The following is a 13,075-nucleotide window of genomic DNA, read 5'->3' on the forward strand; positions in this document are numbered from 1 at the left end:
CCTATATAGTATAGTAGATTGGGTTTGGTAGTTCCATCAGGTTTCTCTTATTTTAGCCGGACATTGATGACACAAATACTGATAAACCGAGCCATCAGGTTTTACCCAGACATATCGATTACAATCAGCTCACAATAAGCAAAAAAAGTAACAAATATTTATTATGGAATTTCATTTATATCATATTTATTTATGTGGTTAAGATTTATAATTCTACTCGAGCTATTTGAGGGCCTGGTTTATGTTTTTTTATTGTTTTTCTTTGTTTTTCCGCAGTTTTGCCTTTCACTGATGACCTTCCCTTCTTATTCTGCACGTAAGGATTTGAATAATTTGGCTCACGGCTTATTATATTGAGTTCTTGTAATGCTAGGTCCAATATTTCAATAGTCGGTTGATCCAAAAGATACCGGTTTTTGTTAATAAATATCATCGACCACTTCAGGGAATCAAACGAGGTTTTTTGTTTCTTCAATATTCGTCGAGTTATATCTGGGATTTGCAGCACTATATCACTAAATAATGCCGTATTTTCTGAGAGAGCGAATAAAGCTGAAATAAAAATCAAGATTATGATTAAACTATTTTTCACTATTTGATTTTATTTTAATTAAGTAACAATAGTAATTTTTTATTATTTTTAATAGAAGTAATTTTTAAATGGATTGGGTAATTTTACGCAATCTATAAAATTAACTAATTTATCTTATCAATATTCTCATATGTAAATTAAACAAAACATGCATGAAATTAAACTTTAGTTTATTGTAAAAATAATTAATAATTTAAAACTTACAATCTGTTTGCTTTACATCCGAGAATAAATTGTCACGATCCATATCATCTTCGAAATCTTGAAAATTTTTTTGTTTTTCAGTAATTATTTTAACCATTTGATCAATTATTTTAACAATCATTTTATACTTTCTTTCATACGACTGCAAATTTTTAATATTTTGTACAGCGTGAAAATGCTCACGCCGAAATGATTGGAATAATTTTTTGACTGTTTCGCTATAATTAAGGAAATTTATAATATTTAAACAAATAATATTTTTTTTTTTTCAACAAGAAATATTTTATTTATATTTCAACCATCAACTTTTATGTTTGTTTCAAACAGAGGGAAGATTCACGTTTTAACTTCTTTTATATCAAGAAGAAAAAGTAAAGATTAATAAAACTAAAAGCATTTTAAATAAAATTTTCAGATTAATAGTTACATGTAATAAAATGAAAGAATCTAGTCTATGTGGATTATAATTTATAATTAATAAATATAGTAGTGAAAAAAAAGAAAAGTAATATTGAATAATTTTTTGTACAATGTTGCATATCTTTAGTTAATGTATGTTAATATAACTACTTTTTAAATAAAGAACAAATCGGAAATTTAGATGTGATTAAAAAAAAAAATAATGTAAAAAAAATAACTTTTTGTGAAGCGATAGAATAGTTCAGGAATCGATAAAAACTAATTAGAAATTGAAAATCTATTAACTTATATCAACTTACTGCGGTTACTATCTAATAAACGCAGATATTCGAAGAAAATTTTATTTTCAAGTCAAATATTAATTCAAATAAATTGAAAAATTTTTAGAAAACTTTTAATCAAAATTAATTTTTGTTTACAAATTTTATAAAAAAAAATTCATCCCTTACTAAAATCTATACTATATGAATTAAAAACAAAAAAAAATTAAAAAAAGGATACGATGTTGTTGTTTTTCAAATACTGCAGTTTCATTATTGCTATTGTTGATTGGTTCATTTTCTAAATGTTCTGTAGCCTCTTGCACGCATGCTCGATGAGCATTCAACAATAACACACCGCAAATAAATAATAAATGCATTGTAAATACAGCGAGGAATTATTAAAAATTTTTTCAATATAAAAATATAATTCTATATATTATTATTTAAAGTTGTATTTGTAATGAAATAAAAAAATATACTTATTTATCTTATTCGTGGGTGTAAAGTACATATACGTATACTTTTTACCGACAAGCCATGTTGGAAACTACTAGTACCACCTAGCTTTCTGTCATGTAAATATAATTATCTGTCAAGAAAATTAATCAAATTACACGTAGCTTAGTGGCATTTAACATTACAAAAATTGTGTATTTACCAAGTTTTAATATTGTTTACTACGTAAATATAAGTTTCAATAAACTTCCAAGTACTTAAATTATGAAACAATTACTAATTGTAATTAATTCAATGTTTAGTTAATTAATCAACTTGTTATTATCACGTGAATAAACAGTGGACATATATTTTTTAATGATATATCAATTTTTTAAACACTCCAAAATATCTTTTTACTGTTTTCAATATTTTTGCTTATTATTGGTATTTAAATATTGAAATTCAAAACTATTAATTGTTATATATTTCCAAATAGTTAAAATTGAATCAAAAGCCGAATGAATTTTTGCTCAGTTGTTATTACGGCACTTTATTAAATTTTTTAATAAATGTTTAAAAAAATAAAAAAAAAATATTGATAGTTTATTGTAAAAAATATTTTCATTAAAAATGGATCCGATGTCATCAACAAATGAAATCGGAATGCATGATACTAAATTGGACGTAAGTTAAATGTAACCTCTTAGTGAATTTTATTTAAATTAATAGCCTTTAAATTATGTATCAATCATTATTTTTTCAGATGTATGACGATGTATTATACAATATTGATCCTCAAAATGTCGAAGGAGAAATGACCGTAGGAAGTACAAGACAGCAAGCTAATCTTGGAGAACCTGAATTTAATACTTTAGATGAACCTATTAAGGATACGATTGTACGTTTTTGACAAATTAATATTTACATAAATGGATAAAATATATTTTTTAATTTCAGCTCAGAGATCTTAAGACAGTTGGTAACAAATTTTACCATGTTATTTATCCAAAAGAAAAGTCAAGCTTACTTAAAGAATGTAAGATATTTACTGATTTGTTTTAAAACATTTATCAGAATAATAATTTCCTGTATTTTAGGGGATCTTTGGGGTCCTTTGGTGTTATGTACGTTCATGGCAATGTAAGTTTCTTTTTTATGAATATATTTAACTTTTTTTTTATTATGATAAAGTTCTGTTGAAAAAATACTTCCCTAAAATTAAATTTAATATTTTTTAATTTTAATTTTTTTATCTGTATCATACAAACCTATTTATTTATTTTTTTCTTTAATATCTATATAGAGTATAAAAAGTAGTTGAAAAACTTTGATCTTAAATGAATTTTTAGTAACACAAAAGAATTATTGATTTTTTTTTAATTTTAATTTTTACGATGAAATAATGATATTTACGCTAGAAACTTACTATCCATGACTTCTACCATATTTGAGTTCTGAAATAGCAACTTGTTTTGTGCCTTAATTAAAGTAATAAGATAGTGTACGAAATTGACTTAAAATAAATAATACATAGATAAATAAAAAGAAAGTAAAATTTTTGTTAATATTATTATTTATTAAAACTTAGGATCTTGCAAGGTTCTGCTGATGATACAAATTCAAATGATGGTGGACCAGAGTTTGCAGAAGTATTTGTAATAGTATGGATTGGATCGATGATCGTAACATTAAATTCTAAACTATTGGGAGGAAATATGTAAGATTATCCAATAATATTTTATAACATAAAATATTCTTCATTTAATAACATAACTATTTATTGTTATAGATCGTTTTTCCAAAGTGTTTGTGTCCTGGGTTATTGTCTATTACCAACGACAATAGCTCTCATTGTATGTAAAATTATTCTTCTATTTGAACAAACAACTTATTTATTTTTTATTCGCTTAGTTGTTGTAATTGTTGGATTTGCTTGGGCCACTTACGGTAAATATTGTCGTAAATTTATTTATCCTAAATTCAATCACGTTTCTTTAATTAACGATACATTTTACAGCGTCAACGGCTTTTCTTGGTGACAGTCAACCACCTCAACGGAAACTTCTGGCAATATATCCAATATTTTTGTTTTATTTCATTATTTCCTGGTTAATTATTTCTCATTCCGCATAAAGTGAATCTCAATCTTTCCGAGATTAATCTATGCACAAATCAATGATTTTAATATAAAATTTTAAGAAGACCGAATTCCAGCATTTAACTAAGTGAAGGTATTTTTTGTTCTAAGTTAAAATAATGTATATGAAACATACTGATTGATGAAATTAATATTTAAATATCATCAATATTTTGATATTTAAACTTAGTTGTCATTTTATAAGTAAATAGAAAAATTTTTTAAAGTTAGTAATTTAAATATCTACTTTGATAAATACCATAATAATTAATTTTGACACGTGATGTAAATTGTATATAATAATAATAATAATGATCAAACATAACATTTTTATTGTTTTCTTATTTATTGAATCATAAATAAATTAATTAAAAAAAAAAAAAAAAAAAAAAAAAAATTGTGCATGATTTAATCATAAAAAAAGTGATGCTGAAATTGTTCAAAAAGAAGTTTAGTATCTAGATGACTTGGGTACGCATAAAGCGATTTTTGAACTGCAAGATAACTAGTTTGTAAGTCACCGATCTAAAAAAATGTCATTAATTAGTTTTTAGATTATTTAGAATTATTGAACTATTGATCCTACCTGATGTGCTAAGTAAGCACTATTGAAATGGGGTTCATGCATGTAATCAACAATACTCGCAGCCGCATGAAAATACGTTCTAGCTGCAGTTACATTTCCTTTCTTTATTTCAAGAACTCCCAAATTATTATACGAACTGGCATGTCTATTATCTATTGATATTGCTAATCTGAGACATTCTTCAGCCAATACATAGTCACCTCTCACCTAAAATTATTTATTCTTCATAGGTTTTGACTATCAATTATTTGAATTTTTTACGGATTAAAAAAAGAGGAATTAATTTTATACCATTCGTACTTATTTTACCATAAATGTATACAAAAAAATCATGCATGAAAAAAAATTTACACTTACAATAGCTATTTGAGAAATATTATACCAAATGTCAGCAGCATTCTCATTAGTAGCAAGGCTTAAAGCTCTTTCAAAGCATGATATCGTATGATCCCACTGCTGTGCGTAAAAACAACACAAACCAAGATTGTTAAGTAATTCAGCATTGTACACACCCATTTGAAGTAATCTCCTGTAAATTAAAAAAACCAACTTTATTAGATGAATTAAACAAATAATAAAATAATTTCATCGTTATAACTAATGAATTAGTACCGATAATATCGTAATCCCAATTCTGGTTGATCATTGTAAAAATGATACATTCCTATACTGGCGATTGCCTCACTATTGGCAGCATCTTCCTGTGCTACTATTTTATAGTATTTAACAGACATCGTTGTACTATTTAATCCCTCAAAAACTCTGGCCATTTCTGTGAGAATCGTCACCTTTAATATTGAAGGTAAGAATTAAGTTTAGTTTTTGTAAAGAGAAAAAATTGTTTAAAATTTACTAACATCATTGGGAAAATATTCAAGTCCTCGTTTACATAAATCTAACGCAGCTAAGGGTTGATCGAGTCTTATAAATACTCTAATTAATCTTATTATAATGTCTATATTTTTATGTTCTTTTAAAGCTGATTTAAATTGTTCTTCTGCATCTCTGACGAGTCCAAGGGTGTAATAACATTTACCGAGTTGTACTTTCCACCACCAATCTTTAAAATTAGATGCTTGAATCGCCTGTACTGCTAAATCTAGTGCCTGTAATTTGTCAGCATGTATTTTATTTAGTTACAAATTTTATATTTATTTTAATTGATATGTATTAATTTAGTAGACTAACATTTCTTGCATCATGCTCATGGTAAAAAATATATTCAAAAAGGGGTTTTGCAATTCCATTTTTACTTGCATACTTAGATATATTTAATCTCGAAATTTGAATGAAAGGTCCATCAGGTTCTGATAACATTGAAGCTGTTCCAAGCCTCACCGCACGCCCTGATGAAGTAGTTATAGGTCTTGCAGTCATTGCTGTACGAGGTGTTCTTAAAGCTTGTTCGACGGTTTTAGCAGTAGCAGATTGTGTCATGGGTCTTATTGTACCAGTAACAGGTCTTCCTGAGTCGATAAATAAAAATTTGTTGATACTTTGTAAAGGATTAAATTGATAAATGATTAATGAAAAGAATTCAATTACCTGATTGGGTTTTAGGACGGATTCCTTGACCTACCATTGTTGTACCTGGATTTTTTAACGATGTACCGGGTCTAGGCATTGAAGCTATGGTGTAATTATCTAATAAACTTTCAGCAATGCCTTCTTCTTCGCCTTCAATATCGTCCACATACAATTGTAAAGTTAGGGCACGCATTTTTAATACCCAGACAGCCTTTAAAAGTTAATATAGTATTTTATTAAAATTATTCAACACATTGTTGTCTACAATTTTAGATGTAAAACAAATTCTACCTGATCTAATGGTTTTTTCCTCAATAAATTGGTACATATTGATGCACACTCTTCATATTTTCGACGGTTAAATAAGCTTATCGCATTAAACAGTTCCATTTTTATTGTTAAGCTTTAGTGTTTTTGATGTTGACTAGTTTTCTAATGACTCAATGAATACACCTGTTCCATATCTGCTGTGTTGTTACTCCATGTAGTAAAATATCGATTATTTTTATTACACTTATAGCGCTCAATAAGCAAAACGTCACAACAATAATTTTTTGTTGTTTAATATCAAATGATATACAATAATTAAAATGTATTTTTATTGAAAAATTGTATAAAAACATCTAAAATAATAAGTTTTTTATTTTGTTTATATGATCCATATTATTTATAAACTTTTGATTGAATGATCTATTTTGAAAATTTTTTTAATTCGGTTTAAAACAGATAACATTTTTACGAATTGAAATTATTCACGGCTATTCATAAATAAATAAATAAAGGAATTTTCTATGAAAGTTTTATTATGGCTAATATGTAACTTTTAATCAATTTATGTGAAGCTATAATTTATCACTCATAAGTTTTTAATTGAATTTAATTAAAAGTAATGTAAGAACGGTAAAATACTTCGAAACACGCTCCAATCTATATCACCGAAATCAGAAAACATTCAATTATTTTTGGGTTTCTTTTAATAGACAAATTTGTACAATAAATTATTTTCAAAAATTGCCCTTATAACTTTCTAAAATTTAATTCTGTCCGTGAAATTTGTTTTAATATTTTTCTATGATAATTTATTTGTTAAAAAACTGTAAAAATTGATCGATTTCTATTATTTTCAGTATCTTTAAAATTTTTGGATCGTAATTTTTTTGTGTAGAGAATATCTCCAATATTAATAGTAGGTCATGTAGTAAATGTATTTTCAGAAATTGTATTTTTCCAAATAATACTAAAGTTAGCCAATGTTTTTAATTTTTTGATTTTTTTTTTCAATTATTAAATTGTAGCAAAAAAATATTTTTTAAAAATTGCACTTACAGTTTTTCAAGTTTTTTACAAATTAAATTTTTTTATTTTTTTGTAATAATTGTTTCAATAAAAAAAAATTCTAAAAATTTTTAAATGTCGGCTAACTTAATTCTCATTTTTTCCAATTATACTTTTTGAGAAAATTTTTAAATGAGCTATTATAAAACTTCCGCAATAGTTAATCCGTAGATTATTTTTCGGAAACTTCATTTTATTTGATTTCAAAATTTGTGGTCGAATACCATGTGATTAATATTTCTCTATTATACATGTAATCCACTAGATGTCTCTTGTTGCATTTGTAATTATTTTTCATGCTTACGTTCTTACCACTCTGTTAACTGTGTGGACTGAATTTTTTTCTTTTAAAGGTTATAAACATTTTAGTGCCACACCGGTGGTAAAAAATAATTGAACAATTAACTAGTTTGTTGCAGACATTATTTATACTTAATCATAAATGTTCAAGTGAGTAATAATTTGTCAATTTTAATAATTACATAGCATTTTAATGCCATGTAAGTATTTATAAGGCCACTTAAATCTACAGTGCATGAATACAAAGCCTTCATCTAGCGTGGATTTATTGGGACTTTCATAAATGTAAATACTTACTTCTAAATTTAAAACATAAAATTTCTTTACTTGTTTTAGAATATCTAGTTTCTCATCAGTATATGTATTAAGATGGTAGATATGGAAGAAAATAGAAAAATAATTTTATCAACTTTAGAAAGAGGTATCGATGAGGGTGAAGAAAAAACAGTACGAGAATCACTCAAACTATTGCATCAACTAGATCTCAAACATGGTTCGTCTTCTCTTAAATCAAACTTAGGATATGATTTACTTCGTCTTTCTTTAGAAAATAAACATCCTAATATAACACAACTTTTATTGAAATATGGCATCGAAATCAATAGAACAATAGCAAGAAAAACTTGTAATACGCCTCTACACCTTGCCATAAAAAATAATGACTTAAATATCGTAAAGTTGCTTTTGAAGAATGGCGCCAATACTAAATATCTAAATTCAAAAGGCAAAACTCCTCTTTATCTTGCTGTTGAGTTAGATCATCAAGATATTGCTGAAATATTATTAAAAAAAGATGTTTCTGTGAATATTGATTGTCGAAGTAGCATGGCACCAGTTCTCGTAGCTGCCTCTAATGGTAATGAGTATTTGTTTAATTTATTATTAAGCAAGGGTGGTAAACTCAATCTTAAACAATTTGATGAAGATTCAGCGTCAATGCTGCAAGTAGCCATTGAACATCGCTATGTAGATACAGTTGAAAAAATAGTTAAAAGTTACATCAATAAAAAAATTATTAATGATCCGAGTACCGAAAAATTATTAACAGTTGCGGTGATGAATGAGGGTAATATAAGTCGTAAAATTGTTGAACTTCTATTGAAAGCTAAATTCCCGATTGATTTAAAAAATGCTAAGAATTCTAAATTTATTTGTGCTGCCCTACAAGAAAAACACTATCTTATTGTAAACCAACTTTTAAAAGTTGGTCTTGATCTTGATGATTACTGGGATGTATTGAGTACCGCTTGCAAGCATAACCATATAGAGACTGTCGAAGCAGTAATTGATAAAGTTAAAGATAGTGACTACAAAGATCGCACAGACGACAATTCACTCTTATTGAATGCTATTGATAATATTCATTTTATTATCAAGGAAGCAGCTAGAAACGGTGAAGGCGTACTTCAACATCATATTAATATTTTTAATAGATGGATTGAAATAATGAAAATTTTCCTTAAAAAAGGTATCGATGTTAATTTTTTAATAAAAAAAAGAGCCATGATTTTTTCTTACAATTTACAAAATATAACATCTTTACACTATCTTGCGAATCATGCTTCATCACATGCATCTTTGAGTCTTAAGCCCATAGCTAATTTATTGATAAGTGCTGGAGCTTGGACAACTAAAAAAGAAAGTCATATCGAACCTCTCGATTATGCTATTTCGAACGAAAATCCAGATGTAGTTGAAGTACTTTTGCAGCATACTTGGGATATTAATGATGATTTCGATAAAGTATCTAGTCTTCATTATGCAGCTAAAAATGAATCGTCGATAATTATTGAAATGCTGTTGAAACGTGGAGCAGATGTTAATGTCACTAATACTTCTGGTAATACTCTATTACACACGGCTGCCGCCTCTAAGAGAATAAAAGTTATAGAATGTCTACTAGAACATGATGCTCAAGTTAATGTAAAAAATTTGGCAGGTCAAACTCCTCTTCATATGGTGGTAACTCACGAAAGTCCATACAATGAAGATGATATTGATATACAATGTATAGAAATGTTAATGAAGTACAAAGCAGACATAGATGTTACAGATGATGACTTAATGACACCGCTTCACTGTGCGGCTAAAAAATGTTGTCATCCATCAGTAATTAAAAAGTTGTTAGAGTATAAACCAAACATTAATTCTATTAGTAGAGTCGGACTAACGCCTCTATTGGTTGCTGCTTCCTTCAATAGATTGAGTATCGTTAAATTTTTTATTGAATCTGGCGCTAATATTTCTGATAGAAATAAGTATGGTGAAACTTTTTTGCATCTTATGGCACGAAGATGTACTATTTCAATTGATGAGATATTGGAGGATAATGTTAACATTAACGTCTTGACTTATAAAAATAAAACAGCGCTAGATTATATTGTAGAAGCTATACGTACTACTGGATTTTCTTTTCGCTATCATGAAAATGCTAAGATTCTTATTAAATACATGTTGAAATTACACAATATTGGTGTGTTTATTTGCAAGGAGAATTTACAAGGAATCGACAAATATTTGGAAACATTCGGTCAACCAGAAACAAAAAATAAATCTGATATCGTTGTTTTTAAAGAGGAATGCGAAAAAGAAGCAGTGCTATTGAAAGAGAATAAAATAGGTAATAGTAATATGACATTCTATAAACTTATTAAAAAATCTACTCATCGGTTGGCACAATACTTATTGAATAAAAATGTAATTAGAGACACAAAGCCGATTCAATACAATAAAAAGTTTCCTATTTACAGTGATTTTATTGCTAAAAGTTTGAAGAGAGGATTTGAAAGAAAAAATATTCTGGATCAAGATGCTGGTGGTTTGATTAAAACGATGCTTTACAGCTTACCCGGTAGCTGTATTGATCAGATTTTGAGTTATTTAGATAATGAAGACTTAAAAGCAATAATCGATGCTAATAAAATAAAAATGGAAACTAACAATATTTATACATCAGTGATTACCAGATCTCGTGCTACAAAGAAACTCAAACTTTGTAAATAGCTTAAATAGATCATCCTGGGATCAAAATTACTTTTAAATTCAAAATCATTTGTTTTTTAAACTTACATTAAAATAAAAGTTATTTATTATTATTCATTTCAATAATACCAACATAATTGTTTTTATTTAATAATTTGGATTTTTGTAATAAATTATTTTCCGGTTTTATCATATATGTTTATTTAATTCAAACTTTGTAAACAGTGTTTTCTTAGGAGCTTTATAAAATTGTAGTTGAGCTTATTAAAAAAATTTTAACTGTTGGATAATTAAAATCACCATAAGTATATGTTTAAGTTTAAAAATAAAAGTTATGTTTGTCAAATAAAAAATCAGTTCTTATTAAGTATTAAAAAAAATTTATTTTATTCAGTTTTTACATATTTAGATTAATATATAATTATAGAAAAAATAGTAAATCCAAAAAATTATATATTTATTTTCAATATCTATAAATACAACCAGCTAATTATAATCACATACAATAATTCAACTTAATTAATTAGTTAACGGGTATGTGGACAATATAACATGTTAAATTGTTGTAAGCTTTCACCACGTTTTGTATTGTTTCAATACTTCATCAAGTAACTAAAATAATTATAATGGTAAACTATTGCAAAATCATTATAAAATGATTCACCACATACCCGTTAACTAATTAACTAAACGAATAGCTAATGTTAGAAAGTATTATGATTTTAATTATGTTATAGTATTTAAATCGTATTATAAACTCAAAAATTTTCAGATGCCTAATATTTTCACTATCATCATACAAAAACATGTTTAGCTATCGAATATTTTTCACTTGAGAAAACATTTAGGAAGATCGACAAAATGTACTTTCTTCGAGCATACGTTACTTTTTTTTTTTCCTGCACAACAATCAATTTACCTAAGAAAAATTAAATCAAATTAATTAGTCAAATCAAAAGAAATCAAACAACTATTCAAGTTATTTTATTGCGATTAAGATTCTGGTTCGATATTAGAGATTACATAGTGATATAAGCCAGTCCAATCAATGAATTGAAAGGTTTGGAAATGAAAAGTTATTTTTCATTTTTGAAGTATATTATATTTCTTGCCTACCCCTCTGACATTCACGACCCAAAAAGCTCTAAATAGAGCGATCAGTAAAATAGATTGCCAATGAAAATTTTGATATTTTTGCAGATTATTATCTGGGGATTCAAAAAAGTTTTAAGAACTTTAGTTATTTATTCAAAATAATAAAGAAATTTATACAAGAAACAAATTGAATTATGGCTTATGACTGTTGGAAAATAAAGCGAAGTACTGTTGACTTGGCAACAATCTATTAAGATTTTATATTCTTGACACAAAAAATTTAGAGATTAAATATTGTGTTGATGAAAGTTATTTAAAAAAAAAATTGAGTTAATTTAATTTTTTTTTTTTTTTTTTTTTTTTTTTTAAGAATATTGAAAAACCGTCAAAATATCCCTAGATTAGGGCCATGTTAAAATATAAAATCTTAATATTGGTTCAAAAAAATGATCAAGGCATGGTTTTGTATGGAATTGAACGCTTTATAAGAAAGGACGAATGAAAATTTGCGTAAGTCAAGCTATTTTGGAGATTTCGAGTCGTTAAAATTGATCTGTTTAAAATTATGAAGTTACTTTTTCCTCAACGCTACAAAATCAATGTATATGACTTAAATACTCAATATTATCAACTTTAATTATTTAGTTTTAAGATCCAATACTTCAAATTAAAATAAATATAAGAGGATAATAGGATTATCAAATGAACATCAATACATCAACAGCATTGGCAAACGCAACGTTTCGCTATATTTCATAGCTTCCTCAGGCTCTGTACAACATAAAGACTGATCGTCTGACGTGTACTCACATGTGTTTACGATAACCTGTAACTCGAGTGACTTCTGTTATTCTAAAAAATTTTTTTGATAAATTTTTTATAAGATAATTTATTGAGTCTAGTAATTTAAAATAAGTAAAAGTATGTCGTATACCGTAACATGTACAACATGACTAGATATTAGAGTGGTCCAAAAAAAACATTTTTATTTTTTTTTTCAAGTGCTGCTGTCTTAAAAACTTCTCTAAGGTATAAAAAAAATTCTCTCCAAAGCGCAGCTTGATATCTCAATTCTTCATGAAGCTCAATGAATTTTTATTTTCGCATTTAAATAACACGTAAAAAAATTTTATTTACGTTTTCATTTGGTAAAACTACGAAAAAAATTTTTTTATGCATTTTTCGTCAATTATTCT

The 13,075-nt window shown here is 26.5% G+C and overlaps 4 protein-coding genes across 5 annotated transcripts; 2 read left to right on the forward strand and 2 right to left on the reverse strand.

Moving 5' to 3' along the window:
• Window positions 1–22: 22 nt before the first annotated feature.
• On the reverse strand, window positions 23–2,303 carry LOC123259154 (coiled-coil domain-containing protein 134-like). Its single transcript, XM_044719432.1, has 3 exons — window positions 1,718–2,303; window positions 797–1,006; window positions 23–552 (listed from the first exon to the last, which is right to left on the reverse strand). Exons 1-3 carry the CDS (start codon window positions 1,854–1,856, stop codon window positions 206–208), a joined length of 696 nt encoding a protein of 231 aa, XP_044575367.1. The 5' UTR covers window positions 1,857–2,303; the 3' UTR covers window positions 23–205.
• Window positions 2,304–2,373: 70 nt separating this feature from the next.
• LOC123259153 (protein YIPF6) lies at window positions 2,374–4,219 on the forward strand. Its single transcript, XM_044719431.1, has 7 exons — window positions 2,374–2,601; window positions 2,681–2,815; window positions 2,875–2,953; window positions 3,015–3,057; window positions 3,506–3,634; window positions 3,707–3,864; window positions 3,935–4,219. The coding sequence occupies exons 1-7, from the start codon at window positions 2,548–2,550 to the stop codon at window positions 4,048–4,050; spliced, it is 714 nt and encodes a 237-aa protein (XP_044575366.1). The 5' UTR covers window positions 2,374–2,547; the 3' UTR covers window positions 4,051–4,219.
• Window positions 4,220–4,427: 208 nt separating this feature from the next.
• LOC123259151 (tetratricopeptide repeat protein 8-like) lies at window positions 4,428–6,764 on the reverse strand. 2 transcript variants are annotated; one of them, XM_044719426.1, is made up of 8 exons: window positions 6,459–6,764; window positions 6,186–6,378; window positions 5,829–6,106; window positions 5,494–5,746; window positions 5,253–5,412; window positions 4,998–5,169; window positions 4,641–4,847; window positions 4,428–4,579 (listed from the first exon to the last, which is right to left on the reverse strand). In XM_044719426.1, exons 1-8 carry the CDS (start codon window positions 6,555–6,557, stop codon window positions 4,463–4,465), a joined length of 1,479 nt encoding a protein of 492 aa, XP_044575361.1. In that variant the 5' UTR covers window positions 6,558–6,764; the 3' UTR covers window positions 4,428–4,462. The 2 variants fall into 2 exon arrangements, with proteins under 2 accessions (XP_044575361.1, XP_044575362.1); XM_044719427.1 differs by having other exon boundaries at window positions 5,253–5,428; window positions 5,498–5,746; window positions 6,459–6,571.
• Window positions 6,765–7,806: 1,042 nt separating this feature from the next.
• Window positions 7,807–10,926, forward strand: LOC123259147 (ankyrin-1-like). Its single transcript, XM_044719423.1, has 2 exons — window positions 7,807–7,952; window positions 8,139–10,926. The coding sequence occupies exon 2, from the start codon at window positions 8,172–8,174 to the stop codon at window positions 10,803–10,805; it is 2,634 nt and encodes an 877-aa protein (XP_044575358.1). The 5' UTR covers window positions 7,807–7,952; window positions 8,139–8,171; the 3' UTR covers window positions 10,806–10,926.
• The last annotated feature ends 2,149 nt before the right edge of the window (window positions 10,927–13,075 follow it).

Source organism: Cotesia glomerata, linkage group LG2 (genome assembly GCF_020080835.1).
Source record: "Cotesia glomerata isolate CgM1 linkage group LG2, MPM_Cglom_v2.3, whole genome shotgun sequence".
Taxonomy (NCBI): domain Eukaryota; kingdom Metazoa; phylum Arthropoda; class Insecta; order Hymenoptera; family Braconidae; genus Cotesia; species Cotesia glomerata.